Source organism: Sciurus vulgaris, assembly GCF_902686455.1.
Source record: "Sciurus vulgaris genome assembly, chromosome: 7".
Taxonomy (NCBI): Eukaryota; Metazoa; Chordata; class Mammalia; order Rodentia; family Sciuridae; genus Sciurus; species Sciurus vulgaris.
This window is the reverse complement of record NC_136467.1, coordinates 122,220,753-122,248,388: the sequence shown is the minus strand read 5'-3', so window position 1 is coordinate 122,248,388 and position 27,636 is coordinate 122,220,753. Positions and strand designations below refer to the sequence as shown.

Sequence of the window (27,636 nt, the reverse complement as noted above, 5' to 3'; positions counted from 1 at the left end):
CTGCCCCACCTCTTAAAGGTTTCAGTTCTTCCCATCATCACCACACTGGAGACCAAGCTTCTAGCACATGAATCTTTGGGGGACAGACCCTAATAGGTGTATAACCAGAAAAGCAGTATGATTCCATGTGACACTTGAATTCAGCACCTCTTCCTCTTCTCCATGATCCTTAGATGCAAAGACAGCAGTAATCCAAAATTTGTTGTGCACCTCCTGTCTTGGTATTAGCCATGTGCACAAGAAGTACTTGGTGTTTCTCTCTTTCAGGTCTTGGCCATGAGACCTAGGATTCAGGGGAGTGCAGCTAAGGAAGAGGACGAGCACCCTTATGAGCTGCTATTAACAGCAGAGACAAAGAAGCTGGTGTCAGTGGATGGAAAAGCAAAAGGTACTCCCCTCTCCCCTGACTCCCTCCAACAATTCCTAAAGAGTCTTACAAGTTTGTGATCTTGGGTGGAAGGGGAAGACTATGTAGCCACATCATTGCTTGGGTTGGGGCAATTGGGTCTTGTGGCAGCCTGGGTTGGTGGGTGCATCGTAGGTTTTCATTTTCCATGCCTGAACTCCACATAATCCCTGGTTGCATTTGTCACCTGGTCAGCCCAGGTGGTATCCGCAGGAAAAGGGGCCACCAACATCACAGCAGAGATTGATCTAGAACCTCAGTCATAAATCCTCGTGGCCATGCTGTAGAAAACAGGCCCAGCAAGTTGGTCCCTTTGGGTTCAGGCTGACAGCACAGACTCTGCCTTTGAGTCCTGACCTCAGAGCGAGACACTCCTAGGGAGGGGCCCGTGATTGGCTGCCACTCGGTAACTAGAGTGCTCCGTCGCCTTGGCCTACTTTCTTTGCCTCTGCAAAATTCAGTTTCCTCTGTGAGGGAGCGAGTGCTGCAGGACTGACAGCCAGCCTGTCGGTGTAAGTGCCTGCGTGGCAGAGGTGAGTGTGGCTGGAGTATCCTGTAAGCCTGGTCCTCCCAAGGACAGACTAGAAGGGGCAGTGCAGTTCCCACTGTGCTTTGAAGGAAGTCTCGTGGCCTCTCCCAGCTCCGGGTAGCGTGCAGGTACTAAGTCCTTTGTGGGGTGTTAGTAATGACTCCTTCCAGTCCTGAGACCCTCGGGTTCTGATCAGAGTGGGGGATGAGGTGGTTTCCTTTGATACCCTCTTTGCTAGGCCTTTCAAAGAGTATGGGACAGCAAAGAGAAGATGTGCATATGTGTGTGACATTGCAGACCTTATTTTTAATGGTCCTGTTTAAAACATTTTCTCTTCTGGCAGGTAGAAACTTTCATGGTCATTTTCACAGTCTGTTTTGTATTTTATGGTTTACATTTGGAGCTTTAAAGAAAAGTCATAATTTAGGTACATAAAATTCATTCATTTTGTTTATAGTTATGAAAAATAGAGTTGTATAACTGTCACCACAATCAAAATACAGAACAGTTTGATCACACCAAAAAAATTTTCCCGTGCCTCTCTACAGTCGGCCTCCCTTAGCCTTGGCAACCTCTGCTCTGACGTCTGTCCTAACGAGTTTGCTTTCTCCAGAATGTTACATAAATGGATTCAGTCAGTATTTACCCTTTCCCTTAGCATAATTCATTTGATATATATCTGTGTTGTCACATATATCAGAAATTTGTTCCTTTTCATTGCTGAGTTCTATTATATAGGTATACCACGGTTTACCCATTCCCCAGCTGAGGGACATTTGGGTTATTTAGAGCTTTTGACAGTTATAAATAAAACTGCTACAAACATTTGCATACAGATTTTTGTATAAGCCTAAGTTTTCATTTCACTTGGATAAATACATAGAAATAGGATTGCTGGATCCTAGTGAATATGTAAATATAGATATTTAGATATACATTTATATCATTAACTTGGGAAAGAAACCACCAAACCATCTTCCAGAGTGGTGTACCATTCCGCATTCTCATCAGCAGTGTGGAAGTGCTAGTTGACATGTGTCCTCCCTAGCACTTAATATTATTCAATTTTTAAATTTTTAGTCATTCTAAGATTTGTAATATGAGTTTAATTTGCATGTCTCTCATTGAGAATCTGTTAATGGAATTATTTCTCGTCTAATGAAATGTCTGCTTAGTTTTTTTGTTCATTTTTTAAAATCAGATCGTTTCTTACTATTGAGTTGTGAGTTCTTTATATATTTTGGACACAAGTTCTTTTATGTGCTTTTAATGTGACTTCATTTTTACAGTGTGTTTTGAAGAGCAGAGATTCTGAATTTGAAGTTCAGTTTATGTATTTTTTATTTTTTTGGTTTTTTTGTAGTATGTGGGATTGAACCTAAGGCCTTGAACATGCTAGATAAATAAATGCTCTACCTCTGAACTATATTCCTGACCCATTTCATTTTATTTTGAGATAGGGTCCCACTAAGTTGTCCAGGCTGGCCTCAAATTTGTGATCCTCCTGCCTCAGCTTCCTACATGGCTGGGATTACAGGTGTTTGGCACCATGAGCAATTTATCTTTAAAAAAAAAAATGGATAAGGTCATAAATATTTTTTCCTATGTTTTCTTATAGAAATTTTCAAACTTTAGGTTCTACATATGTCTTTTGGTTCATTTGAGATAATTTTTGCATATATGCAGTTATTACAGCACTGCATTGAATTGCCTTTGAATTTTCATTATTCTTTTTTAGAATTGTTTTAGATATTCTGAATCTTTTGTCTCTCCATACATGTTTAAATTTAACTTGTTGATTTCTACACAAAGTCCTGCTGGGATTTTGATTGGGATTACATAGAATTTGTGTAGCAGCTTGGGATGAGCTGCCATCTTAACTGTATGAAGTCATTCAATTAAGTTGGCAGGTTTTTAACTAAAACATTTACAGAGAGTGGAGTAGTGTACTGATGGCTTCTCTAGGTGCTTAAAAGCAAATCATACTGAAATTAACCTCCACAGAACAGGAACTTAATTTAATTTGAAAATGGTTCTTCATGAGGGAAAATTCTTCAGCATTGTTCTTTCAAAAGCTTCACTAGGACCTACCACAAATAACTAGCTCAACATTTGGAAAGAAATGAAGAAGGTTTAGACAACTTTCACAAGTGGTTCTCCCTGGCTGCTACATGTCCTCTGTGGGGTTTTCTGTCCCCAGTTCAGGAATTCTCCAGGTGAAGAAGGGAGCCAAGGAGTAGGAGGAGGACTTGCCACCTCACATCTGTCCCCGGCACTTGGCTGCTTGAGATCCAGCAGCGTGGGAAGCAGATTTAATGGAACCATAGAATGGGGCATGCCTACCTCTGGGCTCGCTGCGTGCATCAGTTAAGGCGCTTTCAGAGAAGGGGTTGAGATGTTAAATGTGAAAATGGGCTTGCCCGTTTCTCAGAAGTGCCACCTGTCCTGTCAACTTGGCAGGAACAGCTTGCCTGGAAGGAGCACCTGCCAGGGTTGGTAAAAGCGAGGCAGTCAGCAGACCAAGTCAGGGCTTAGTTCATGCTAAGTCTTTTTTACTTTTCCACTAAGGTCATGATCTTATGCAACTTTTGTGAACTACTTGAAGTGCTTTCCAAAGGCTGTGTTCTGGCAACCACAAGAGCTTTCAGCCTCACAATATATTCAAGAAACTATAAGTGAGGGTAGGGCAGGAGAATTATTTTTTAATTACATTTTTAAATCACATTAGTATGCAGTCACTGAAGAGAAAAAAAATGATTTGAACAATACAGAAGCGAATAAAAATAAAATGGCAAAGGCTTTTCTCTCCTCTGTACTCACAGTTGCTAGCAGTGGCCACAATCTGAAAGTGTAGTGTATGCTTCGGGCAATGTGCTATCTTTATACAGAAGCAACTGTGAGAGGTTGTTTTGTTTGTATTTATTCTAAAATAGGATCATATTTCACAAGTTATTTTGTAATTTGTTTTTGTATTTCTTTTGTCCATGGATATGATTTTGTCTTGGTTCTTAAAATCTATCTTATTCTTTATTTTTTTTTGGGGGGTGCTGAGGATCGAACCCAGGGCCTTGTGCTTGCAAGGCAAGCACTCTACCAACTGAGCTATCTCCCCAGCCCCTCTATCTTATTGTTAATAGCCTCTAAATATTCTATAACTATTTTTTCTTATTTTCCAGTTGATGAATGTTTATTTAAGCTGTCTCCAGTATTTCCCTATTGTAAACTATGTTGTTGTGGACATTCTGTAGAAATATTCTTCATATATATGAAATACGTATATGTATACATATATATACATATATTTTTTTAAGTTGTCTATGAACCTTTATTTAATTTACTTATATGTGGTGCTGAGAATCAAACCCAGTGCCTCACATATGCCAAGCAAGCGCTCCACCACTGAGCCACAACCCCAGCCCCATGAATTCTTATAAGGGTATTTCTTCAAAAGAATTAGGGGAGAGTAGAATTAGCTGATCAGTCACAACTCAGCATGGTTGGTGGAGCCAACTCACCCTTCCCTGAACAGAGCACATCCTGCTGCAGACCTGCCTGACTTAGCATAGTATCATTCTCGAATGTTTTACACATACAAGTTGGTTTAGGTATTGTCTAAAATATGCATCTGCCTAACTCATGAAGCTGTGCATTTTATTGATGAGCATTAAATATTTATTTAGTATGTGAGTTGCATTTTTTTTCTTTTTTTAATATGAAGTTAATTATAGTAGAAACATTACGTGTAAATACCTATAATGTTTGGCCAAAGTGATACTCAGAAGAAAGTGTATATCCTTGAATTTATATGTGAAAATAAATAAACATAACTAAAAGAAAGTAGAGGAGGAGAATAAAGGCAAAAGTGGATCGTGTACTTCATATACTTGATAGTATACAAATTAAACTTCGGTTAAAGAAAGAAGAAAAGCAGGACTAATGATGTAAAGAAGCCAAAACGTGATAGATTTAATCATTCAAATGAAAACTTGTTTTTTTCCTTGAAGATCTCTGATAATTCCAATGAAGAGGTGAAAAAAAAAATGACATGTAGGAATGATGTAAAGAATATTTGACCACAAATTAAGAGATTATAAAAATTAATTATAAGAGAATTTATAGGAACACCTTTAGTGTGGTAAGTAAGGGTTGCTACCCCCCCCCCCCCCCCCCGGAGCATTTAGAATTTTCAGGGAAAGTTTTGGGAGTTGCTGCTGGCACGTGGTGCCAGTGGTAAGAAGGAATGCCCGGCGTCCTGTGCTGTGCAGGAGAGTCCTGCCCAGTGGAAGTTCTTCCCACCCATCAGTGCCATTTGTGCCTGTAGAACGGACAACACCTAGTAGCAGAAGACTTTGGATTTTGGATGGATCCATAAAGTCAAAAACCCATTTCCAAAAATGGCACTATACCCAGATCATTTTATCTTAGTTTTATCCAAATGGGTCCTCCTCCTTGGTGATTGAAATCGTTTCAAATACAGGATAAGTCTTCAGGACTCATTACTCAGGGCAAGTGTAACTGACAACAGTGTTTTCTGTTTTGTGCAGTGTAGTCGTTTGTTTCTTTTTAATATTTGACTCTGGTCACTGGACATTCTGAACATATTATCATTCAGAGTAACAGTAGACAAATTTCCACATTTGATAGCAGATGGGAAAGTAGCCAAGAGGCCTAAAGTCCTTCTGTCCTCTGTGGTGCTTTTTTTTCAGCGTCCGCTGTGTCAAGTGATTGCTGAAGACAGTGAGGCCCGTGTTCCCTGGCACAGCACATTCACACTTCTGAGGTTGTTGGGATGCAGGGAAGTTAGTATTCCTTAGAGCTATGCATTTCTTTCCCTCTGTGCACTTTGCACATGAGTATGAAGACTTTAACCCTTTTGAAGGGGAGGAAACTGTTATTTTATCTTTTCCCTTTACTCCCATGACTACCTTGCTCTGCCAGTTCCTGAGTCTTCAGGGAACCCTCTAGTGGAAATTGTGGCTTTTTTGCCAGCTCAGGATTGAGTTTTCTCAGGTGTGCTTCCATCTGCTGGCCAGTTGAGTGAGATTGTAGGAAAAGGACAAAATAGGTGCCTATGTTAAAGTCCAGTCTAACTTTTCATGGCCATTGCTGAGTAAGTTTGGATGCTTTACCCAAAGGCAAAAAAATGTAAACAAGATCGTTTATTTAAGCCTGTGATCAGCAGCTTCTTCCCTTACCTTCTTGCATTAGGGATGCTCTTACCAAAAGCCTTGCTATAGGACTGGGGTTGTGGCTCAGTGGTGGAGTGCTTGCGTAGCATGTGTGAGGCACTGGGTTTGAGTCTCAGCACCACGTAAAAATAAATAAAAAGAAAGGTTCATCCACAACTAAAAAATAAAAGCCTTGCTATTTAAATTGTCCTCCTTACATTTCTGAACATTACAGAACAAGGAATCCTTGTGAACTACGCATCTACATTTTCTTCCACCACAAGTTATAACAACCATTTATGAACATGTATACATGAGAAAGAACTGGGTGTGGTGACACACACCTGTAATCCCAGTGACTGAGAATGCTCAGGCCAGAGGATCACAAGTTCAAAATCAGCCTTAGCAACTTAGTGAGGTCCTGTTTCAAAATAAAGAAGGGCTACAGGTGTAGCTCAGTGGTAAAGCACCTCTGGGTTCAATCTCTAATACCAAAAAAAAGTAATTTTGCTGTTCAGAAGAGGGATAAATTATGTCAAGAGATCAGAAATGACTTCACAAAGAATGTGGCATTTGAGCTGCACTCTAAAGTAGAGAATTAATCCTGATAGGCAGAAGCAAGGAGGAAGGAGGGAGCTCTCCAGGCACAGGGGGCAGTGCACACAGCAGTGAGATGATGGGAGAAGAGGGAGAGCTGGTGTGAGGAGTGCTGCTAATCCGGTTTGAACTGAACCAGGGCAACATGTCACAGACATCTCAAATGTCAGTCTTTATTCCAGAGACAGTGCAGTCCTGTTGAAGTGTTTTGAAGGGGTGGCCAGAGAGGAGCCAGACTTTAAGAAGGCATAATTGTGAAATCTTAGATTAGGGGGACCAGAGGCAGGAATGACCTAAAGTCTAGAGACCTTGAGGAGTCTCCTGAAGACAAATAGAGCCCAGACTAGAGGGACATTGATTGGAAAGTTACAGGAAGGAGGGTAGGGATGAGAGAAATATTGAGGGCGGAATCAACGGGATTGCACAACCAGATGTGGAAGAACGAGGGGAGGGTATTGGGTTTGAGCCTACAACCAAGAAAGCATTGTAGCCACCAGAAATAGGGAATTGAGGAAAGGGTGTATTTGAGGGAAGATGTTAAGTCCAGTTTTAAAGTTTGAGGCGTTTTAGGTGCCAGGAGACTAAGTAAAAATACTCTATAAACACCTGAAAATGAGGTCTGATGTTCAAGAGAGACATTAAGATTAGAAATCACAGATTCAATTTAGAGGCACAAAAGGAAAGAAACACAGAAGGATAGCTAGGACAGTGCAGTGTCTTCGAGGCCAAGGCTGAATGTGACCAGCGACCAGCAAACCACCAAGATAACCACAGTTAGGATAAGACAGAAGTCCAGGGGTAAGGAACCAAGGACCAGGCTCCTTTCATCTTGGGGTCCAAGAGGACTATTTAGGTTTAAGTCAACAGCACAGGAAGGAAAAGGCACTTCAAAGACAGTCCCCCAGGGTCGCATGTACCACTGTCACTTATAACCCATTGGTAAGACTTGGTCATGTGGCTATACCTCAGAGATGAGAAATGTAGTCTTTATTCTAGGTGACTGGGAAGCTCTCTAAAAATTCCATATCACCAGTCACAGTGGTGCACTGTGGAATGCCAGCAACTCTGGAGGCTAGGTGGCAGGAGGGTCAAAAGGTCGAGGCCAGCCTCAGCAATTTAGCAAGACCCTAAGCAATTTAGCAAGACCCTGTCTCAATATAAAAAAAATAAAATGAAAAGGGCTGGGGATGTGGCTCAGTGGTAAAGTGTCCCTGGGTTCACTCCCAAGTACCAAAATTGCTTAATAAATTAAAATTCCATAATCAGAGAAGGAGGAGTGGGTCCTGGGAGCATCAGAATCATAGTATCCATTGATGTAGAAAGATGATGATGACTAGAAGAAGTGCTTGGCACCTAGAAGGCCTTGGCAAGTCCTACATGGGGCAGTACTTCTCTGAGGAAAGTGGGAGGAGATGCAGTTACCACCAGATGTTGACATGGCATTGAGAATAGTTAAGGAAGTTTGTCTTGTCTGAGTCTTCTTAGGAAACGGACATGATTATCCTCCAAGAGTACAGGTGCCATGAATAAAGATGATGGTTTGAAAGAACAAAAGAGAGGAGGAATCAATCTGATAGTGATCTCAGTTCACTCAGAAGTGAATCAAAGGATGACGGGGCCCAGTAGTCAGGCTCGCATTTGAACTCTTTCTCCCTCGTATTGGCTAGTGACCTTGAGGGAGTCATTCGGCCACTTTAAGTCTCAGTTGCTATATGTAAAAAAGGAATGCTAAGTCTTCATGATTGTTACGAATATTAAAATCACCTAGCAGTGTCTGGCACAGAATGATTAGTACTTAATACATGGTAGCTGTTGAAAGCCAACTGAGTTCAGTGAATTGGTAGAGGACTCAGTCAGTTGCTTCTTGAGTATTTAGAAGGGCTCAACATTCCAGCAACTGCAGAAGAGAAAGCAGATGGCTCTGAATACCCAGTGTTGGAAGTGGTTGGAGATCAAGGGGAACAAAGACAGCAAATGTGCTGTTAAGTTGGGTAGGATTAGATATCGTGGCTGGTTGGAATCTGATAGGCAGAGCTGGCATATTAAAGAAGATTGAAGTTTGAGGGGCTAGAGATCCAATGACCAATAGTGAATAGACTCTAAAGGAGGAGTTTAAGGAAATGGGGAACTGTTAGGTCATGAGGGAATCAGAAGCAAGTCACCGTGGAGCCATAGGAAGTGCCAGAGCTGGGTTGTGGCACTGAGGAGAGTAGAGATATTTAGCCTGAAGATTCTCTACCATGCTGTTACGGTCACCCTGAACCAAACTTACAAGGCCTCTAGACCTTTTCTGGAATTGAAGAGAACCCAGTATCCTTCACAGAGTCAGGAAAAAGAAAAGCACCTCCGTGTGCAGTGTTAGCATGAAGAGTGGTTTAGAAATGACTGTAAATGAAAAATGATGGTGGTGCCAGCTACCATTTACTGAGTGCTTCCCGGGGGCCAGCCACCACGCTGAGTTGACTTACATGGATCACATCATGGCGTATCTCAGGATCAATCTTCCTGTAGCGGTTAGTTTTTGCCCGTGTGATAGAGCAGATAAGATGTTAGAGCTGGGTGTGTGACTGAATCCAAAGCCTGTGTTTTAAACCATGACATCAGAAGCCCTTCTGCAGTTCACATTCTTACCATCATAGAACTGCAAGGGACCACAGAAAGATCATCTATTCACAGATTGATGCCAGCTAAATCTCAAAGCCCCAGTTAATGCATCCCAGTCATTCATGTTTTGAAAGAGGCTCAGGAAAAGTTCCAGGAGGACTACACCTTGGACCTCTTGAAGATCAGTCCAACTCTTGCTCCATATCTCAGATCATTGTGGACCCGAATGGACTCTGTCTTATCAGAGCATCATCTTCAACAGTTGTCTGCATAACCTAGTCAGTGCCTTCCTTCTGGGGGAAGCATGGTAACCCTCTAAAAGCAGCCAAGTGCTTGGTAGTTCTACCAGGCCCACATGGTTTCTTGATTTTCCTTCTCCTTGTGGATCTGGGGAGTGAACTCAGAGCCTTGCACATGTGAGGCAGGCACTGATCTAATAGCCCCAGCCTTTTTTTTTTTTTTTCTTTTTTTTTCCTTTTCTTTCTTTTTTGGTATTGAGCCTAGGGACACTTCACCACTGAGCCACATCCTCAGTCCTTTTTTTATTTTTATTTTTTAGTTTGAGAGAGGGTCTTGCTAAGTTGCTTAGGACCTCACTAAGATGCTGAGGCTGTCAAACTTGTAATCCTCCTGCCTCGGCCTCCTGCATTGCTGGGATTACAGGTGTGCATCACAGTGGCTGTCCCTGGCCCTTTTAAAATTTTGAGGCAGGGTCTCAGTGAGTTGCCTAGGCTGGCCTCAAGCTTGTGATCTTCCTGCCTCAGCCTCCCAACTCTCTGGGATTACCGGCATGCACCACCACACCCAGCAACATACAGAGTCACAGATGCTCACCACAGTGATTAGGCAGCTGGAGGGGTCCAGTCCTCGTGGAACAAAAGAAAGCAGAACAGTCTGCAAGACTGGTTGCCCCAGTCTTCTACTCTGGGCCTGAGAAGTGATTGGAGTTAGCAACTCCTCTCATGAACTAATTTAAATAGGCAGAGGTGACTAAAAATGTTCAAATGTTCAAACGTTGTTATTCACAAGCCTGTGTAATTCGCATGGACTGTCACAGTAACTAAGATGCAGCACAGAAGACCTCTTGCTTCAGCAGCTCACGGGGTGAAAGGAAAGCAAGCAGGAAGAATGGGTAAAGATGGGAAGTCAGTGGGCTGGGAATTGGCTTACTAGCACGACCTGTTCAGGCCGCTGGTCTCAGTGTACGGGGAGAGTAAGGAACAGCCCTCCCTCCCTGTGTAGGTGCTTCCTCGTTTCTCTCTAGGAGGGCAGATGTGAGGAGGGCTGAAGGCAGTGGGGAGCTGCTGGAAGCACTGTAGGTCATCAGGAGGGCCTTCGGGCCCTTCCTTCTCTCCACATGGTCCCTGGATGAGGTGTGTGCCTCTGACTTTTTTCATGTGTCTACTTCTCTTCAACCTGTTAATCCCACTGTCCTGTATGTAGGACACCTCTCAAAACCTGTGAATTTTGTAGGACACCTGTAAAATTGCTCCATTTAAGTTTGTGTAAGTGTCCTATATATAGGATACGGAACATAACTGGCAAGGATCACTTCTTCAGTGTCCAGCACAGAAGCCACAGGCTGAGAAGCCTCCTGGTCTACATACTTTCCTGTCTCCTTCCTTTTTCCTTTCACCCAGGGCCTCATACATTTTAAATAAGTGCTCTCTCACTGAGCTTCATCCCCAGGCCTCACACTTTCCTCTGTTCACCATGCATTTGGTATATACCTTACTAAAAATATGTTAATTTTCCCTTTTCTCATTGTTTGTGAATATGCCAGTCTCTTCCAGCTGCTGGTAAGCCCACTGAGGCAGTCTTGATGTCTTCATCTTTATACCCCCTGGGTGTGCCTTAAGGTAATCAGAATGAATGGTCACCGCAGCGGTTCTGGGGCCTGTCTCAATAGTTTGTCACCTCAACACTCTCTCCATATTACCTTCTGCTGTTGAGAATTGCAGGGATGATGAACATAATGGATTCTCATAATGTATCTTTCAAGTACTTTCATGTACCATGTCATTGATGATCCTTGTGACACACCTGTGAGGAACAGAGAACTATTTGGTCTCATCTGTGAGCAAGGCATGTTGTGCTGGATCCTGTGTGGTGGGTAGTAACAACTGTCAACATCTGTTGAGAGCTTGGCATGTAACAGGTATGGTTCTAAATGCCTGACACATATAATTTAATTCTTGCAGAAATCTGATGAAGTAAGTATTATTATGATCCCAAGATTACAACTGAGGATAATAGGGCACAGAGATATCAAGTAATTTTCTTAAGATCTCTCTCACTTGTACTTTAGATTGTTCATCCTTTGACCATAAAGACTTTCTATCATTCTGACTTTGGAGAAGAAAGAAAGCATTGAGCAGTTCTTTTTCCACCCATTGATTTGCCAGAAAACATAGCCTTGCCTTAGATACAGGTTTTTAGGGAAAGAGAACATCAGCTTGTTAAGAGCCTGAGGTTCTTAAATGCCCTCATCCCCCCAGGAAACTGGGGATCGCCCAGGGTCTCATGCATGCTTAGCACACTTCCAACCCCCTTATTGTTCTGAATTTTAAGTACTGTAGCAGGGATTGAACCCAGGGCCTTATGTATGTTAGGCAAGTGCTCTACCTCAGAGCTTCATCCTCAGTCCTATTTTAAAATTTATTTTGAGGCAGTGTCTCACTGAATTGCCCAGACTGGCCTCAAACTTCCTGAGTAGCTGGGATAGCAGGCATAGGCTTCCGTGCCCAACTCTGGGGTGTTTAGATCTTGACAGCTTTTCAGATACCAAAGTATCTACCTAGGGAATTGCCTGGGTAAGTCATGTGATTGTCAGAATCTTTTGATTTCTTACAGTCCATGATGCGTTGGGTAGACTGTGGTTTCTGTAATGGGATTTTAATCCTTAGAGATTCTTCTTCTCTACATATTTCCTTCCTCCAGAAGTTTCCATTTCTTCTCTCTGCCCACTTCCTTCCCCATCATCCATCTGGCATTGAGCTCTTGGCATTTGCCTCTCTTTCTTCATTGATGGCTGGCATGAATGAGTGGTTATTTGACAGGGCCTTCATTGTCAGCCCCCACGGCAGTACTCAGAACATTCTCTGGGGCCTGGGTTCTGAGGTCCACCCAAGCAGTATGGCCAAGTAGACTCCCAGCTCTGGGCTGTGGTGTTTTTCTTTTGTTGTTTGGTCCTCCCCCATGCCCAGAGTAAATGAGAACCTGGAAGCTAACGCACAGAGGAGCCTGTACTCCTGTTACCAAGGTCCTGTCTTGCATTCACATGCAGCCAGAGGACATTGTACCTTGGGCCATGATCTGCAGACAGTTGGCCATTAGACCAGAGGTGGCAGTCTTTGCAGCCTGGGTGATTCACTTCAGCCTCTCCAGGACTGTTGACCTGAACCACCACGTGTGATCATGTGTCATTCTGTGGCCCCAGCATGCAATACCACTGGGCAGCTTTATTCTGGCTGCCAGTTGTTAAACAGGATATTGGTAGCCATGAAGTCAAGGCTTCCTGGGGCCCCACTTAAGCTGTATGGAACTCATGGACTTAGCATTTCTTCTTCCCTAGAGAAGTGATGCAAGTTGGTCAGGATTTGTTCATTGCTCAGGACCTGACCCTTTTGTTGTAAGATTGGTAAGTTGGGAGTGTGAAAGTTCTGACATGGTCAAGTGCAGAGGAGGGAGACACCAAAGTTCATACTTCTGGGCTCCTGTAAATTAGTAATCAGAGCCATAAGTCCTGTTAATTGGCTGCCCCCTCTGTTCCTCTGCATACTTGCCAAAAACTGAACTGACTGTGGGGCCTGAACTCTTCTGGAGAGGGTGAGGTGGGTGGAACCGTGTCCAATTCGGCCCTTGAGAAAGCAGACTCCTTGAGAGATCTGGCTGTTCGGGTTTGTCCTTAAAGGCTGCCTTAAGAACCAGCATTTTAGAATATTAGGCCTGTAATGTGGTGCACACCTGACTTCCCTTTTCAGAAGGGGCTTCAGGGCTGCAGGTGCGTTGGGGAGAGCAGGTGCTACGTAGGCAGCAACAGATGGAGCCCCCAGGCAGGGCTCTGTAGCACCCCAGGGGAGAAGAGTGCCACTTGGTGTGGACTGGGCTTCTCATCACTGTCAGAGCATTTAAAGGATCACACAGTCCTACCTGCTCTTTTAGACATGGAGGTCCAGCACAAAGTCACCAGTGCCAAGGCTACACAGCAAGAGAGCAGCACAGCCAGGACCAGAGCCAGATCTTCCCACTCCTGCATCAGATTCTTCTTCCTACCACCTTGGACAAACCACTGCAGGCCTGGGGCCTTAGATTCCTCATCTGTAAAAATACTCACTCTTGACCTTTTGGGTCTAAGATTCTCTGATCTTATGAATAGTTGTTGGGAGCTTTGGGCAGACTAGGGAATCATTTGGTGCATACACAGATGCTACTCAGAGAAAAATAAGTTTGAATATTAGCTCTGGATTGTGACCTAGTGCAGGACGTAGTATTGTGTCCCCTGACAATGTGGGTGAAAGTCTTTAATGGGAGTGAGTTCATGTAGGGAAAGCCCCTGGGTGTCCGGATGTGATGCTGATATCAGACACTGATTTGGTCCAGTATTTATGCTACTTCAGGGCAGAGGCTTTTGGGTGTAGAGTAGAAGTTGGCCTTATGAGCTAGTAGTGTCAGGTTTCTGGGATGTTAGGGAGGTCTCCAGAGAGCTACAAATGTCTCCTGGCATTGACAGATTAGACCATTTCATTTTCACTGGATCAACTAAGGTTAAACTTAAACAAATATGAGCAGCTGGGAGTCTTTGGCAGGAGTGAGATATGCATATTCTTTAAAAAAAAAAAAAAAAAAAAGAAAAAGAAAAAAAGTCTGTGTTCCCTGAGGAAGGAAGGACGAGGCGTGGAGCTCTGAATGGCCCCCTCTGAGGAAGGAAGCAGTTATTTCTCTGCTGTGTTGTTTTGCACTTTCAGTTAAGGAATTCCAGAAGTTGCAGGTTGTGGATCATGACCTCCATTTTTTTCCTCTGTTGCTGCTTGCCAGAGGAAGGGAGGGCGGGTGGCTGTAAATAACACTTTGGCCTTTATGGAAATGTATCAGATGTTCCAGGAGTGAGTCTCGCGGGCTCTTGCTGGCTGGCCGGCGCTGGCTGTGACTCCTGTCTCCTCTCCCCTCTTGCTCCACGTTTACCTACTCTGTCCTCACTTGTGTCCCTTCTGTAGGATATGGCTAGCACTTCTCCTCGCCTTATATAGCAAGGTCTGGTCGTTAATGTTAACAGAACTCTAACAACAGGGAAGGCTGCCAGATAGCATTAATCAGGCCAGTGTTTGGAATTTCATAAATGCTCTGACTTTGGGTACAAATCGAACATTAAGAACAATATGAAACTGTTTTCTTCCTTCCTCTCTTTTCTTCTCTCTCTTTCGCTCCTCCCCAGCCTCTTCAGCTTCTCTCTCTTCCTCTCTGCTTTTGAATTCTGCTCTGCTGTATGCTCACTGCATTGGAACTTTGTTGATTTTTGCCACGTTTAATTTTTTATTTCTCTTCGTCCACTCCAAGACCACAGGCGGAGCAGCAGCAGCCGGAGCCAGGACTCTGCAGAGGGGCAGGACGGGCAGGTCCCCGAGCAGTTCTCAGGTCTCCTCCACGGCTCCTCCCCGGTGTGTGAAGTGGGGCAGGACCCTTTCCAGCTGCTCTCCACTACCGGCCAGAGCCATCCAGACGGGTCCCCCCAGCAGGGCGCCTGCCAGGAGGCCAGCATGCAGCTGGAGGAGTCGGGTGTGCATACTCCAGAAGCCTCCCAGCCCTGTGGTCTGGACCAGAGCAAGAGAGTGGGCTACCCAGCGGGCCTGCCTACCACCAACAGCCTACCGCACCCCAGAACTTTGACTCGCACAGCATCTCCACACCCTGGTGGTGCTGAGGAAGAAGGAGACCGGAGCGGGGCCAGAAGCCGAGCCCCTCCCACCAGCAAACCCAAAGCCGAGCTCAAACTCAGTCGCAGTTTGTCCAAGTCTGACTCTGATCTCCTGACCTGCTCACCCACTGAGGACGCTACCATGGGGAGCCGGAGTGAGTCTTTGTCCAACTGCAGCATTGGGAAGAAGAGGCTGGAGAAGTCGCCTTCCTTTGCCTCGGAGTGGGATGAGGTAAGACCGACGTGACGTCACACAGAACTGGGCTGGCTGGGCTGGCCACAGCCCACCACAGCTCCCCTGTGTGCCAACTCCTGGGACCAGGATCTGGGCTCAGGTTGCCTTGGTTCCTTCACCCAGTGGCCAGCATGTCCCTGATAGTGGTGAGGGAGGCACGCCCCATGTAGCCTGGGTCACAGAGGAAAGGTCTGTGAATGGTTAAATTTGAGGGTGGAGGCCCTAGCAGAGTGGGGCCAAGGAAGAGGGAGTTCCTAGAAATGACATGCTGCTTGGAAAAATTTGGAGCCCCATTGAGGGAATCTCGCTCACCCTGAAGATGCTTAGGAAGAACTAGAGTACTTCCTATGAGTCCTTTGGGAAGATGAGGAAAGACCCAGGATTAGCTAGGAGCTTGGGTGGAAGCTACTGTGAGCGAGGATCTGAGGGGTCTTTTCTATTCTGGGCACCTCCATGATAATTCTTACTGTGTTCCCCAGAAGACCTAATGCCTCTCCGAGCAGAAATGTCGTGCCCATCCCACATTCCCAGATTGGTGAGGCAGAGGGCTTGGTGGTTCAGGAATTCCAGAAAGACAGGTGGAGAGAAAACCCATGCAGTCTCAGGCCTAGGTACTTTTCATAACCATTGTTACAGAATAGTTGGAAATGTGTACCCAGATGTTTCACAGTGACCCATGGCATGTCTCACTGGGCAGAAGAATGTGTTTGTGAAAGACTGGTAAACAGCCAGGAATGTTAACGTGCTACCCTGGCAAGCTTCTTGCCTTTGAAGTAGACTCAGTCTATCTCCCAAGAACAATCTCAAGAGATGAATTTAGCCCTCCAGGAGGAGGGAACCGGGCAGCTGACATGCCCATTTGAACATTCTGTAGACTTAATGCCTTACCCAACTCTATTTGGATTGCAGCTGCAAAGTTATATAAACCAAAGCCAATCCCATTCCCAGTGTGGGAACAGGGTGGGGACAAGTCCTTCAGCACTGTTATCTCCAGATAGGATGCAGTTTAGGACTCTGTTTAGTCAGAGACAGAGGAATCCTGTGCAAAAGATGGTTTTCGTTGCTTAGTAAACAAAGACTTGGTGAACCTATAAGATCTCAAGGCCACTAGTAGAAGATCCCCACGAGTGAGGTAACTCCCAGGGGTCCCCTAGGACATTACGCACAAGAATATGTGTGTTTGTAGGAATATGTGTTTCAAAACAGTCTTACTACTTCACAGGGAACTACAGGATAAGCTGGCTTAAGAGCAGGATGGGGATGAGCACGGTATGCTCTGAAGTGCAGGAGAGATGGAGAGAAGAACACAAGTGTGGTGGGCTGCAGGCTCAAGAGTGGGAAGGGGCTTCAGGAAAGACCACAGAGACGTGGAATGTGATGGGGAATCAAAGAATTCATTCTTTCGGTTCAAACCAGACTGAAGTAATGCGACATGGTGAGAGTGTGGCAGGTGGCGAGTGAGCATGAGCAGAGGTGCCGGTTCGGGAAATCAGGCCCTTTGGTTTCTACAGCCTTGAGTGTGTATAGGGGAGAGCAAGAAATATTGATAGGAAGTGAAATTCAGAGCAGACAGAGTGCCTTGAACATGAGGCTAAGAGATGAGGGGGTGATTTGCTCTCCAGGCTGCATCTCAGAGTCCTTCATGTGCTGGAAGGCAGCTTTATCAAGCTAATGAATTACCTCCTTACAGTTCCTTCTCCTGAGCATGACTTCTCTCTGAGAGGCAGAAGTGCCAGGTGATTCTTTACAGCATGTGCAGGCCCTGCTAACCTAGAGCATTGCCAGGGGGTCTAATGGGCCCCACCATTTCCTCCTGAAGAAGAAACAAAATCACACAGAAGCCAAGCCCAACCTAATTGAAGTCAGCTGTTTGGGCTCATAAACCAGTTTTCTCTTTATGTTTTAATGTGAGGAGGTTCATGTGCTGATACTACCTTTGCAGGTAGAGGTTACGGGTGATACAGTGAACCAGGGGCTGCTGGAAGTCTTAAGTGGCATGGGCCAGTGCTACAGTCTGGCTCAAGCACCAAAAGCCTTGATATATTTAAAAATTTAAAGAGCTTAAAGGCAGGTAGCTGGGCGTGGTGGTGCATGCTTGTAATCCCAGTGACTCGGGAGGCTGAGGCAGGAGGATCTCAAGTACAAGGCCAGCCTCAGTAAATTAACAAGGCCCTAAACAACTTAGCAAGACCCTGTCTCAAAAATAAAAAATAGAAAGGACTGGGGATATGTCTCAGTGGTCGAATGCCTCTGAACTCAATTCCTATACCCCACCACCACAACAAACAACAAGCAAACGAAACCTTAAAGGCAGCTGAAAAGAATTTATTGAAAAGAATTTAGAAGATTGAGCTTTGCCTGCGTAATGAACAGCATAATGAACAGCCCTTGATGCATAACCCTTCAACTTTTTTGTTTTTGGAGGGGAGGTGGCAGTGCTGGGATGGAACCCAGGTCTTCACATGTGCCATGTAAGCACTCTACCATGGAGCTGCATCCTCAGCCCTTTAGATTGTGTTTAAGCCACGTGTTACTTGGTTTTTGTGACTCTATCTAAAGAGAGATTTCAGAAGTGACTGGCCCTCAACTCAGGACTTTGGCAACCTTTCCTAGAATAGGACCTTGGTTAATGATTGTGGCCCACCCTAATCCTGACCAGTACCTAAAGGCCACTTTGCCATATCCTGTGCTTGCTGATTGTCCTCTTTGTTAACCTTCAGTCTCCAGTGTGTAGGGAAAGCTGCTCTGAAGGGGACTGGACCCAGCTCAGCTCCTCACTCCAAGGCCTGGGGAGGGAGAGGAAGGCCCAGGGGCCAGACAGCTGTGATCTCAGCATAGGTGGTGCTGCGGTAAGTCTGGCAGGTGGCTCCCAGAAGGCAGAGCAGGGTGGAGATGGGTTTGGGACTCAGTGGATCTGACTTTGAGCCCAGCGTCCCCGTCTGCTCTGCTTTGGTTCGTGGATAGACTTGCTAAGCTTCAGTGCTGCCGTCCTTATTTGTGAAACAGAGGAAGTCAGGTCTGTGTTTCAGAGTGTTTTAACAATTACACACGTGTGTAAGTGCCTAGCACAGTTCCTGGCATGCATAAGGTGTTGACTGAATGGCAAATATTAATACTATTATTGTGCCTAGAGCTTTAGAGAACAGGAAGGGAGGCCTGGAGTGGCTTCTGACCTTCGGAAAGGCAGAACTTTGTATGATCCTGAGGGAGTGGTGACCAGTGACTGGGAGTTCAAGCCCTTCAGCTGAGGGTCCTCTTGCGTGACTCTACCCCACCCCAGAGACAGAGAGCCTGCCCAGCCTGGGAAAGTCAGGTGGGCATCCCCTATTGATCTTTGAGGAATTACTGAGCTGTGCTGCCTAACTCTCTGAGAAGAGGAGAGAGGTTAGAGAGAATCCACAGCCCTCTCTACTATTAATTTTTCAAACCCATTCTTCCTCATCATACTTGGCTGGCTGCTTGGGAAGATGTTCTCTAGTTGGAGAATGTGCCTAGCTGGTAAGTTTAGGAGTCATGCTCCTTAGTGTTGGCAATGCAGCATGTGTTGAATTGCCCTAGACAAGGTGACTTCTGAGTGCTGACCTGGTGAAGGTAAGCCTCTGAAAGAATAGCCATCAGTGACACATTTCCTGATGTGTTGCTCCTTATTTTCTCTTACAGTATTGATAATGAAGAAGTAAGAGGGTTTGCCTTTAAAAGAACATGCCATCTGCCTCCCGAGTAGCCGAGTGTTCTCTTCTCCTCTCCAGGCACAGCACTCTGTACTGCCTGGATCCCCGGGGCACAGTAGATGTTAAACTGAGACACTATTTATAAAGGAAGCTGTAAATATAGTTAGGAGTAGGGGAAATAACTGTACTCTTCTACTCATAGTTAACCTCTATTGATATTTGATGTACATCCCAATTGGGGGGGTCTTAATATTACTGGTTTATAATTTACTTTTCTGTACATTGTAGATATCATTTTTTTTGTTTGTTTTTTGCAGTAGTGGGGATTGAACCAAAGGGTACTCTACTAAATTATACCCCCAGCCCTTTTTATTTTGTATTTTGAGATAGGCACTTACTAAGTAGCCTAGGCAGGTCTTGAAAACTTGTGAGCCTCCTAGAGTCACTGAAATTTCAGTGTGTGCCACCACACTCAACTGTAGTAATATCTGGATTCAGATCTCCATTCTAAAAGGTTTAGTATTTTGTTATATGGCTCTATCATAAGGTTGGTTGGCTTGTGTTTAAACTGTTCTCCCAGTGACTTGGGAGGCTGAGACAGGAGGATCACAAGTTTATAAAACATTAATGATTAGAAAATCTGCTGGGTGTGGTGGTGCACTCCTGTTATCCCAGCAACTTGGGAGGCTGAAGGAAAAGGATCACAAGTTTAAGGCCAGCCTAAGCAACTTATACCCTGTCTCAAAAAATAAAAAGGGCTGGGGATGTTGCTCAGTGGTTAAGCACCTCTAGGTTCAATCCCTGGTACTAAAAAATAAACTGTTCTCTAACCATTCGATGCTGTGCCAACTATTTTCCACCTGCCTTTTGGATTCATTTCCTTCCTCTTTTTGCCTGTTTGGGCACTCCTGCATTAACAGGCCAAGGGAATGTTGGGTGGGCTGTGTCCCTTAAGGCCACCACTCTTGAGAGGGATCTTCTCCCAGTAGCTGTTCTATCTAGGTTCTACTGGAGGCCTTTCCTTTTCCCTTCCTGGCCTGGGTCTCTTCACTGTGACCAGCTCCTGTGCCCTGTCGCTCTCTGTATGCTGCCTAAACCAGCCTAACTGAATGATCCCATTCTGAAGCACCTCCCACTGCCTCGACTTCTTCCTGTAGGTGCCTCTTTCTGTGGGCAGGAGCAGTGCGCATGGTTCTGGCGTGTCCGTGCCCGTTGTGAACCAGTCTTCATTTGCAGATGAACCAAAAGGTTTGGATATTCATGGTGCTGGGAAGCAGGAAAAATTCATTGTAACTTGGAGTTTTTCCCACTCTTGCCTCTAGGAAAGAAACCTGTCCTCCCTTCTTCCAAGTTGGCAGTGGTCATTTCAGTTGCTCCCCCGTCAGAAGCGCCCGAAGTGTATTTTCATGCTGTTGCCTGCACACGGTGATCCCCACCCACCTCACAGCAGCAGCTCTTAGGCCAGGGTGTCTGTTCCACCACCGAGATTTCCATACCAAAACCTGCAGATGATCCACCCAGTCCCTTGTGTAAAATGGCACAGCATTTCCATATCACCCGTGCACACCCTCCCGTATAATTTAAAGTATCTCTAGATTTTTACAATATCTAATACAATGAAAAGGCTGTGTGAATAGTTGTTTTACTCTATAGTTCAGAGAACCCATATGAAGAAAGGCTGTATATGCACAATACAGACTTTTTTCCCAAAACTTTTCAAGTCTGTGGTTGGTTGAGCGTGTAGATTCGGGACCCCCAGAAATGGATGGGTTGACTGTAAGAACAAAAATAACTTCCTGGTCTGACTGTAGTTGAAATGTATAAAGCCTTCGGCTCAGCTATGTCTCTCACATACCTGCCTTGGAATGGGATTGAAGTTTATGAAAGAGAAAATCACAGAGGGCTGCTTGTCTTCTTAGCATAAATATTTGAGCCATTTAAAACTTGGCTGAAGGCTTAAGTGATAAATTTGTGTTTTGTGATCAATTTTCATAAATATTAAACAAGCGAGGAATGAGTGAAGAACGGGGACATGCTTTTTATGCATTTTGTATGAGCTGAGAATAATCTCTGGTCAGGAATGTCCATTTGGGGAACGTCCTGGTTTTGCCTGAAGTGGTATCTGAGGGGACCGTGGGCTCTTGAATCCCTTATTGAGACGTGAAGTGGCAGCAGCAGGGAGGGCACCCTTCCAGGCCCAGGCCCAGACGCCTTGCCCTTTCCAGCACTGTCCCATTAAAGACGTGATGTCATCAAGAGGAAAGATGATTGGCTCAACTCCACAGAGGCTTCGGCTGCTCTTAACCCCTGAGGGTCGGGTGTGGGAGAAGAATGGCGGAGACGTGAAAAGGAGATTTGAGTCTCCTCTGATAACAGCTCACCTTCCACTCGAGTTCTGCGAGTTCTGCTGCCGAGTTGCTCTTTATCATGTATACAAGCATGCTGTGCAGCCCTTTTCACTGGGCGCAGCCCTCCCCCTCCAAACAAGAATGTGACACTCCCGGGTCTGTGGACAGATCAGCCTGGAATGTCTGTTTGAGTTGCTTCCTGGTATACACAGGAGTCACAGCTTTTATCTCGGATGAAATGTCTTCTAAATTTCCACGGGTTTTAGGTGGTGTGGGAAGCCTGAGACCTTCTGTTCATATTTTTAAAATAATCCCGTATTTTATGGGCAGCCCTATGTTTTAGCCTCCCTATCAGATAAAGAGACTTTTGTGACCTACACTGGTAGATTTGATTCGCCTGGGTCCATGCATTTCCACAGCCCCGGTGGTAACGGAGTGCTGTGGGTCAGCCGGGTCAGTCCTGCCCTCTCTGGTGGGGAAAGGAGGCTGGTGGTTTAAGCGTCCTGCCCCAGCTCCACGGCTCTCTCTAGGCGACCCTAGCACACCTCTAACTGGGAGCACGGAGCCTGGGACCTGGCCGGGAGGGCACCCTGCTGCAGCTGCCTCTCTGCCTGAGTCTCCTTCCTCCTCACTGCCTTCTCCTTTGCACTTGGCTCTTTCTCCCCTTTCCTCCTGTGCCCCCTCCTGTCCTAGACTCTCTTCCTCCCAACTTTCTGCACTTCATTTTCATTCTCCTTTCACCAGTGGAGATGTGCAGATTTCCTTCGCAGCCCTCCCTCTCCACCCGAGGGATTTTTTCCTTCTGACCCTGGGCCAGTGCTTGCCCACGGTTATGGTCTGCAGAGGCATTTTTGCCACTCCAGTTCCACCCTGCCACCAACGCCCGCCCATCCTTTCACAAGCAATCTGGTTCCATTTAGCTGCAGCAAGAGGGGCACCAGCAAGCACCACAGAGGGATGGTGTGGTCCTTGTGAAGCTGCCAGCAAAATGAGAATTCCCCTTTCTCACCGTTTTGTTTTGTTGCTTTTTTTTTTTAAGGCAGACCAAAAGTTTGATGAATTGGTGAGCAGAATTTGGTCTGTATTCCAGTGCACATAAGTGTTGACAATCATAGAAAGAAATATTTTCTGGGGTGTTCTTTTTATACTTTCAATCTGGCTTTTGCATCTTTGTTTCCTGTTTTCCCTAGTAATAGCATCAGCAGGATATAGATAGTAAATTTGTAGAATTTAGGGAGAAATAGCTCATCTTATTACTTGAAGCAATAATGTTGACAGGAGGTATTTTTACCTGACCAATAATAATACCCAACTGAAGTGCTGCATGTTCTTAGTGCAGTCTTTCCTGCACTCAGCTGGTGTGCTGAGTCCCGCTCTCGCCCCGGCTCTGTTCCAAGTGCCGTGGAGGCAACAGCACACTTTCTCTTGCCTTCACGGAGCTGATGTTCTGAAAAAGTAGAAGGGAAAGAGGAAAAAAGGGTAAATAAGTAAAATTTGTAGTATCCTAGGTGGTGATAAGCTGCTTATGAGAAAAGTGTGAGAGGGAAAGGGCAGGGGGCGCTCCAGGCCTGGCAGGGAAGGGGAAGCCCGAGTGACCAGCTTGAGCAGCCTTCTTCGTTAATTTTCGCTGGAAGGGAAATTTAAAATTCCAGCCTACATTTATATTGTCCTAGAAATAGTCCTTATGACTTGACTTTCACTTTTAGCTTCGTTTCCCTTCCTCTTTAGTCACTATTACCACTGGCTTCTTTTCTCATGTTGTGTCCCCCCACTGTCCCCCCCACCCCCGTTTTCTTTTTTTTTTTTTTCTTTTAAACTGTGTTGGGTGAGTTTTCAAACTTAAGTACATGTGTATATTTGTGTGTGCTGGGGGTGATACTGGGATGGAACCCAGGGGTGCCCTACCACTGAGCTACACCCTCAACCCTTTTTAGGTTGGTTTTGTTTTTTGGCAGCAGGAGAGGTTACTGGGACTTAACCCAGGAGTACTTTACCACTGAACTACATCCTGAGCACTTTTATTTTTATTTTGAGACAGGATCTTGCTAAGTTGTGTAGGGCCTCACTAAGTTGCTGAGGCTGGCCTTGAACTTGTGATCCTCCTGTCTCGGCTTCCTGAGCCACTGGGATTACAGGTATGCGCCACCATATTCAGCCCCTTTTAGTTTTTAGGCAAAGTCTCACTAGATTGTAGAGGCTGGGCTTGAACTTGCAATCCTCCCAAGTAGCCAGGATTACAGTGCCCAGCTTACATTCATATGTTTTAAGTCACTGAACTAGAATGAGATCTGAATTTTTAAGAATTTCTCAAACTTGATTGATGTCTTTGTCACCATCCTAAGTGAATCAGGGGAGTTCTGGTAGAGGGCCCAAGTTCTAGGTCATTATCTTAAGATATACATTCCAGTGAACTTACTACATACTCAAAGCAGAACTAAAATCTAAAATCCAGGATTCTAAGGCAAGGGGAAGAAATTCAAAATCAAGACCTGAAGATGGCAGGAATCTTGTAAACAGGAGGTCCAGTGAGAGAATTATGGCTCACAAGGTGTTGGAGGAGTCAGGAAGTGAATCAGGCATCAGCGCCACCGTATGGAACACAGATGGTGCTGGTGCCCTGAGAGGGGTAGACACAAACAGCTTGCCCGTGCTCTTACAGACTTCCTCTCAGGACCAAGCCCAGGGGCTCCAAAGAAGTCTTTGCAGCCAGAGAGTGGAGTGCTGGTGGCCTTAGTTCTTCTCTGATTCAAGGTGGACTTAGAGGTCATCAGTGTAGAGGAAGCTTCCTAGACAACAGAGATGCAGGTGGTCTGTGTGCACAAGTGTGTGTGTGTGTGTGAGAGAGAGAGAGAGAGAGAATATGTAGATCCTAGAGAAGTTGTTTAATTCATGCTGTGTGATCAGAGTGGTAGATAGTGAGGGCCGAGCTTTTTATTATTATTATTATTGGGCTTTCTTTGGAATCCAGGACTATCAGAAACAACACAGCTGTTTTCTCGCCCCTCGTGTTAGGCTGGCGACCCTCCAACATGTGTTCTTGGACCTCATTTTTATGTGTTTGTGGGAGGCTACCCTTCTGCCTATGGTTCTTCTACTTCCCTTTGTCCTGCTTTCTTCCCCATTGATTCTCCTTTTTGATGCCACCAGGTGAGTAGCCAGCAAGTGAAAAGGAAGCGTGCGAGGAGTAGGTGCTGGGCAGGGCCACAGCGCTGAGCAGAACTTTCGCAGGCATCCTGCTCTGTCTTGCTCATGAGGTCTAATGACCCGGTCTCCGGCACCACAGGACCCACCTGTCCATAACCCAAGGCAGCCTGTTTGTTTGTCTGGACAGGTGGAAAACTGCCTGAGCTCACCAGGAGTCTACAAATGACAATTTGTCTGGCAATCTGTTCTTGGCTGTTCTGATTAAAACAGCCAGGAAGCGTAAGCTCAGCTGAAATAATGGTGTGCTTTTGTGAATGTTCTGGTTCCTTTCCACTTTGGATCTTGTTATTTTCAGCAGAACTTCCCCTAAAACCATGGGAGTGCCTTGGATCTGTTATGCAGGGTGTGCAGCACTGGGATTTGCTGCTGGGGAACCGCTGCCCTCCCTGACACTTAAAGGTACAGAGCCTGGAGAAGTTTATCTTCAGGGGCTGGCCCTGTCCTCCATGCTGGCCCATAGGAAGTAGAAAACACCATGGAACTTAGGATGCTATGGCAGAGGAGTCCCTTCTGCTTTTACCCTGTACTTAAAGTGAAAATATCCCAGCTCCAAAGTCCTGGAGTTATTTCTGTACCCTTGGAGGAAATATTTGCCTTAAACAGCCTCCATATCTAACTGCATGTAGAAACCTAGGCAAAGCCAACCCTGGAAATTTAATTTTTATACCATAGGGATTTTTTTAAAAAATCATAATACCTGAATATGAGTGAAATTTTAAAGGCACCAAAGAAAATATAGTGAGAAACAAATCTCCCTCCCTCCTTTTCCACAGATACCTAGCCCAAATTTTAAATAGCCTTCCATAAATACTCTATGCACATGTAAGCATTTCAAACGCCTTAAATATTCTTTTTAAAGTGAAAAACCGTGCTATTCTGAACTTTTTTCATGTAATAATGGGTTTAGCTTATTTTGCAGTGCTGGGGATTGAACCCTGGGCTTGGTGCATATTCAGCAAGCCCTCTACCACTGAACTTCATCCCAACTTGATAATATAGTTTTTAAAAAAGTCATTCTAATTAAATACATGATGAGTTTCCTTTTCTTTTTTCATAGTTCATAATATTCTGTGGTGTAGATACATTATCATTTATTTGAAAAGGTTCCTGACAATGGACATTTTGGTTATTATGAAGGTATTATTAATGAAGAGTATCGCTGTGGTACACATCCTTGTGCAGAGTCATTTTAAGATAGCTTTCCAGAAGTTGCACAACTGTGTAGAAGAATTCTTTCATGTTAATTCTACTCTCTCAAGTATAAAGTAAGCCTATTCTCTATCTAGCCAAACACAGTGGCACATGCCTGGATCAACAGAATGGGGCTGGGGCCATAGCTCAGTGGCAGAGCACTTGCCTAGCAAGTAATCCCAGCAGTTCTGGAGGTTGAGGCAGGAGGATCCCGAGTTCAAAACCAGCCTTAACAACTTAGCAAGGCCCTAAACAACTCAGCAAGACCCAGTCTCTAAATAAAAAGGAAAAGGGGCTGGGTATGTTGCTTTGTGGTTAAGCACCCATCAGTTCGATCTCTGGTACCAAAAAAAAAAAATTAGTGAGCCTGTGCTCTACACCTCACCAACATGGGGGTGGGTGTTCTGCCTTTTAAATCTCTTTTTGGTTACCAGATTGACAGTGCTATCTTGGTACAGTCCTATAATGTGTGTTTCTCATTATGAGTGAGGTTGGCATCTAATGTTTAAAAAGCACTGTTTTATCCACCCCTACCATGTACCTTAAATTGAATTTATCTCTTTCCTACTAATTTGCAAGGTCTTTATGTTTGAAGAGATCAGTCCTTTTCTGTGATATGAATTGTCTTTTGGTCTTATGATGCTATGAAGGGTTTTGGGGGAGGTTGCTCGTAATCGGACTCAGGGCCTCATGCATGCTTGGCAAATGCTCTATCATTGAGCTACACCTCCAATCCCTTGTGATTTATTTTTGCAGTATTGGGGATTGAGCCCAGAAGCACTTTAACCCTGAGCTACATCCCTGGTTCTTTTTTCACTTTTTATCTGAATGAGGTCTTGCTAAATTGCTGAGGCTGATCCCATATTTCCCATCCTCCTGCCTCCGTCTCCTGAGTTGCTGGTATTACATGTGTGTGCCACCTTTTTCTTTTCTATTCTTATCTTTTCTTTTCTTTCTCTCTTTCTGTCTTTCTTTTTAACATGCAGGGATTTTTAACTTTTATGTAGTTGAATCTGTCCATCTTTGATGACTTCTGGATTTTGGCTTTTGTTTGCAGTGCTGGGGATTGAACCCAGAGCTCACACATGCTGAGAAGCTCTCTACCACTGAGCTATGTACATCCCCAGCCTGACTTCTCAATTTCGTATCCTAGGTATAAAAACCTTCTCTACTCTAAGATTACAAGAAAGAAGAAAACAAAAACCCTGGCTAGTGCTTTTATGGTTTCATTTTTCAGGTTTAAATCTTTGTTTCTTCTGGAATTTCTTTCGATATAAGGAGTGGTAAACATCCTGTTAATTAAAAAAATTTTTTGTAGTTGTAGATGGACAGCCTTTATTTTATGTTTATTTTTATGTAGTGCTAAGGCTCAAACCCCCTGCCTCACACATGCTAGGCAAGTGCTCTGCCACTGAGCTATGACCCCAGCCCCATCCTGTTGAGTTTTAGCAATGTTTTGATCTAACCCACTGTTTATTCAGTTTTTCAGGTGAGAAAACTAAAGTTTTGGAAGCTGAAATGATTTGCCTAATTAGTCTTGGGGTTGGTAAGTGAGGGAAACCAGTTAAGTCTTAACAAGATTATATTTAGAATTTAGGTGAGGTAAATTATTGTTTTGGCACCAATTAGTGGTTACTTTTTAGTTCCTCTTATTTTGACCCAAATTTTGGAATACCCTACTACCTTTCTTCTGCAACTCCACTTTTTTTGGAGGGTGTGTGTATGAACTTGGGGGTGGGGCCTCATGGGAGAAGGACACGTTTCCTTTT

General features: G+C 44.8%; 1 protein-coding gene across 8 annotated transcripts in view; it reads left to right on the top strand.

The window, feature by feature from the left end:
* Positions 1–27,636, top strand: part of ANKS1A (ankyrin repeat and sterile alpha motif domain containing 1A) — a 184,938-nt gene that overhangs the window by 98,525 nt on the left and 58,777 nt on the right. For all 8 annotated transcript variants that reach the window (XR_013765076.1, XM_079147206.1, XM_079147210.1 and 5 more), the window contains 2 exons: positions 268–388; positions 14,861–15,450. Coding sequence is in view for 7 of the 8 variants with exons in the window: in XM_079147206.1 (XP_079003332.1) it covers positions 268–388; positions 14,861–15,450 (711 nt within the window). In the remaining variant the exon portion in view is untranslated. The remainder of the gene's footprint in view (positions 1–267; positions 389–14,860; positions 15,451–27,636) is intronic.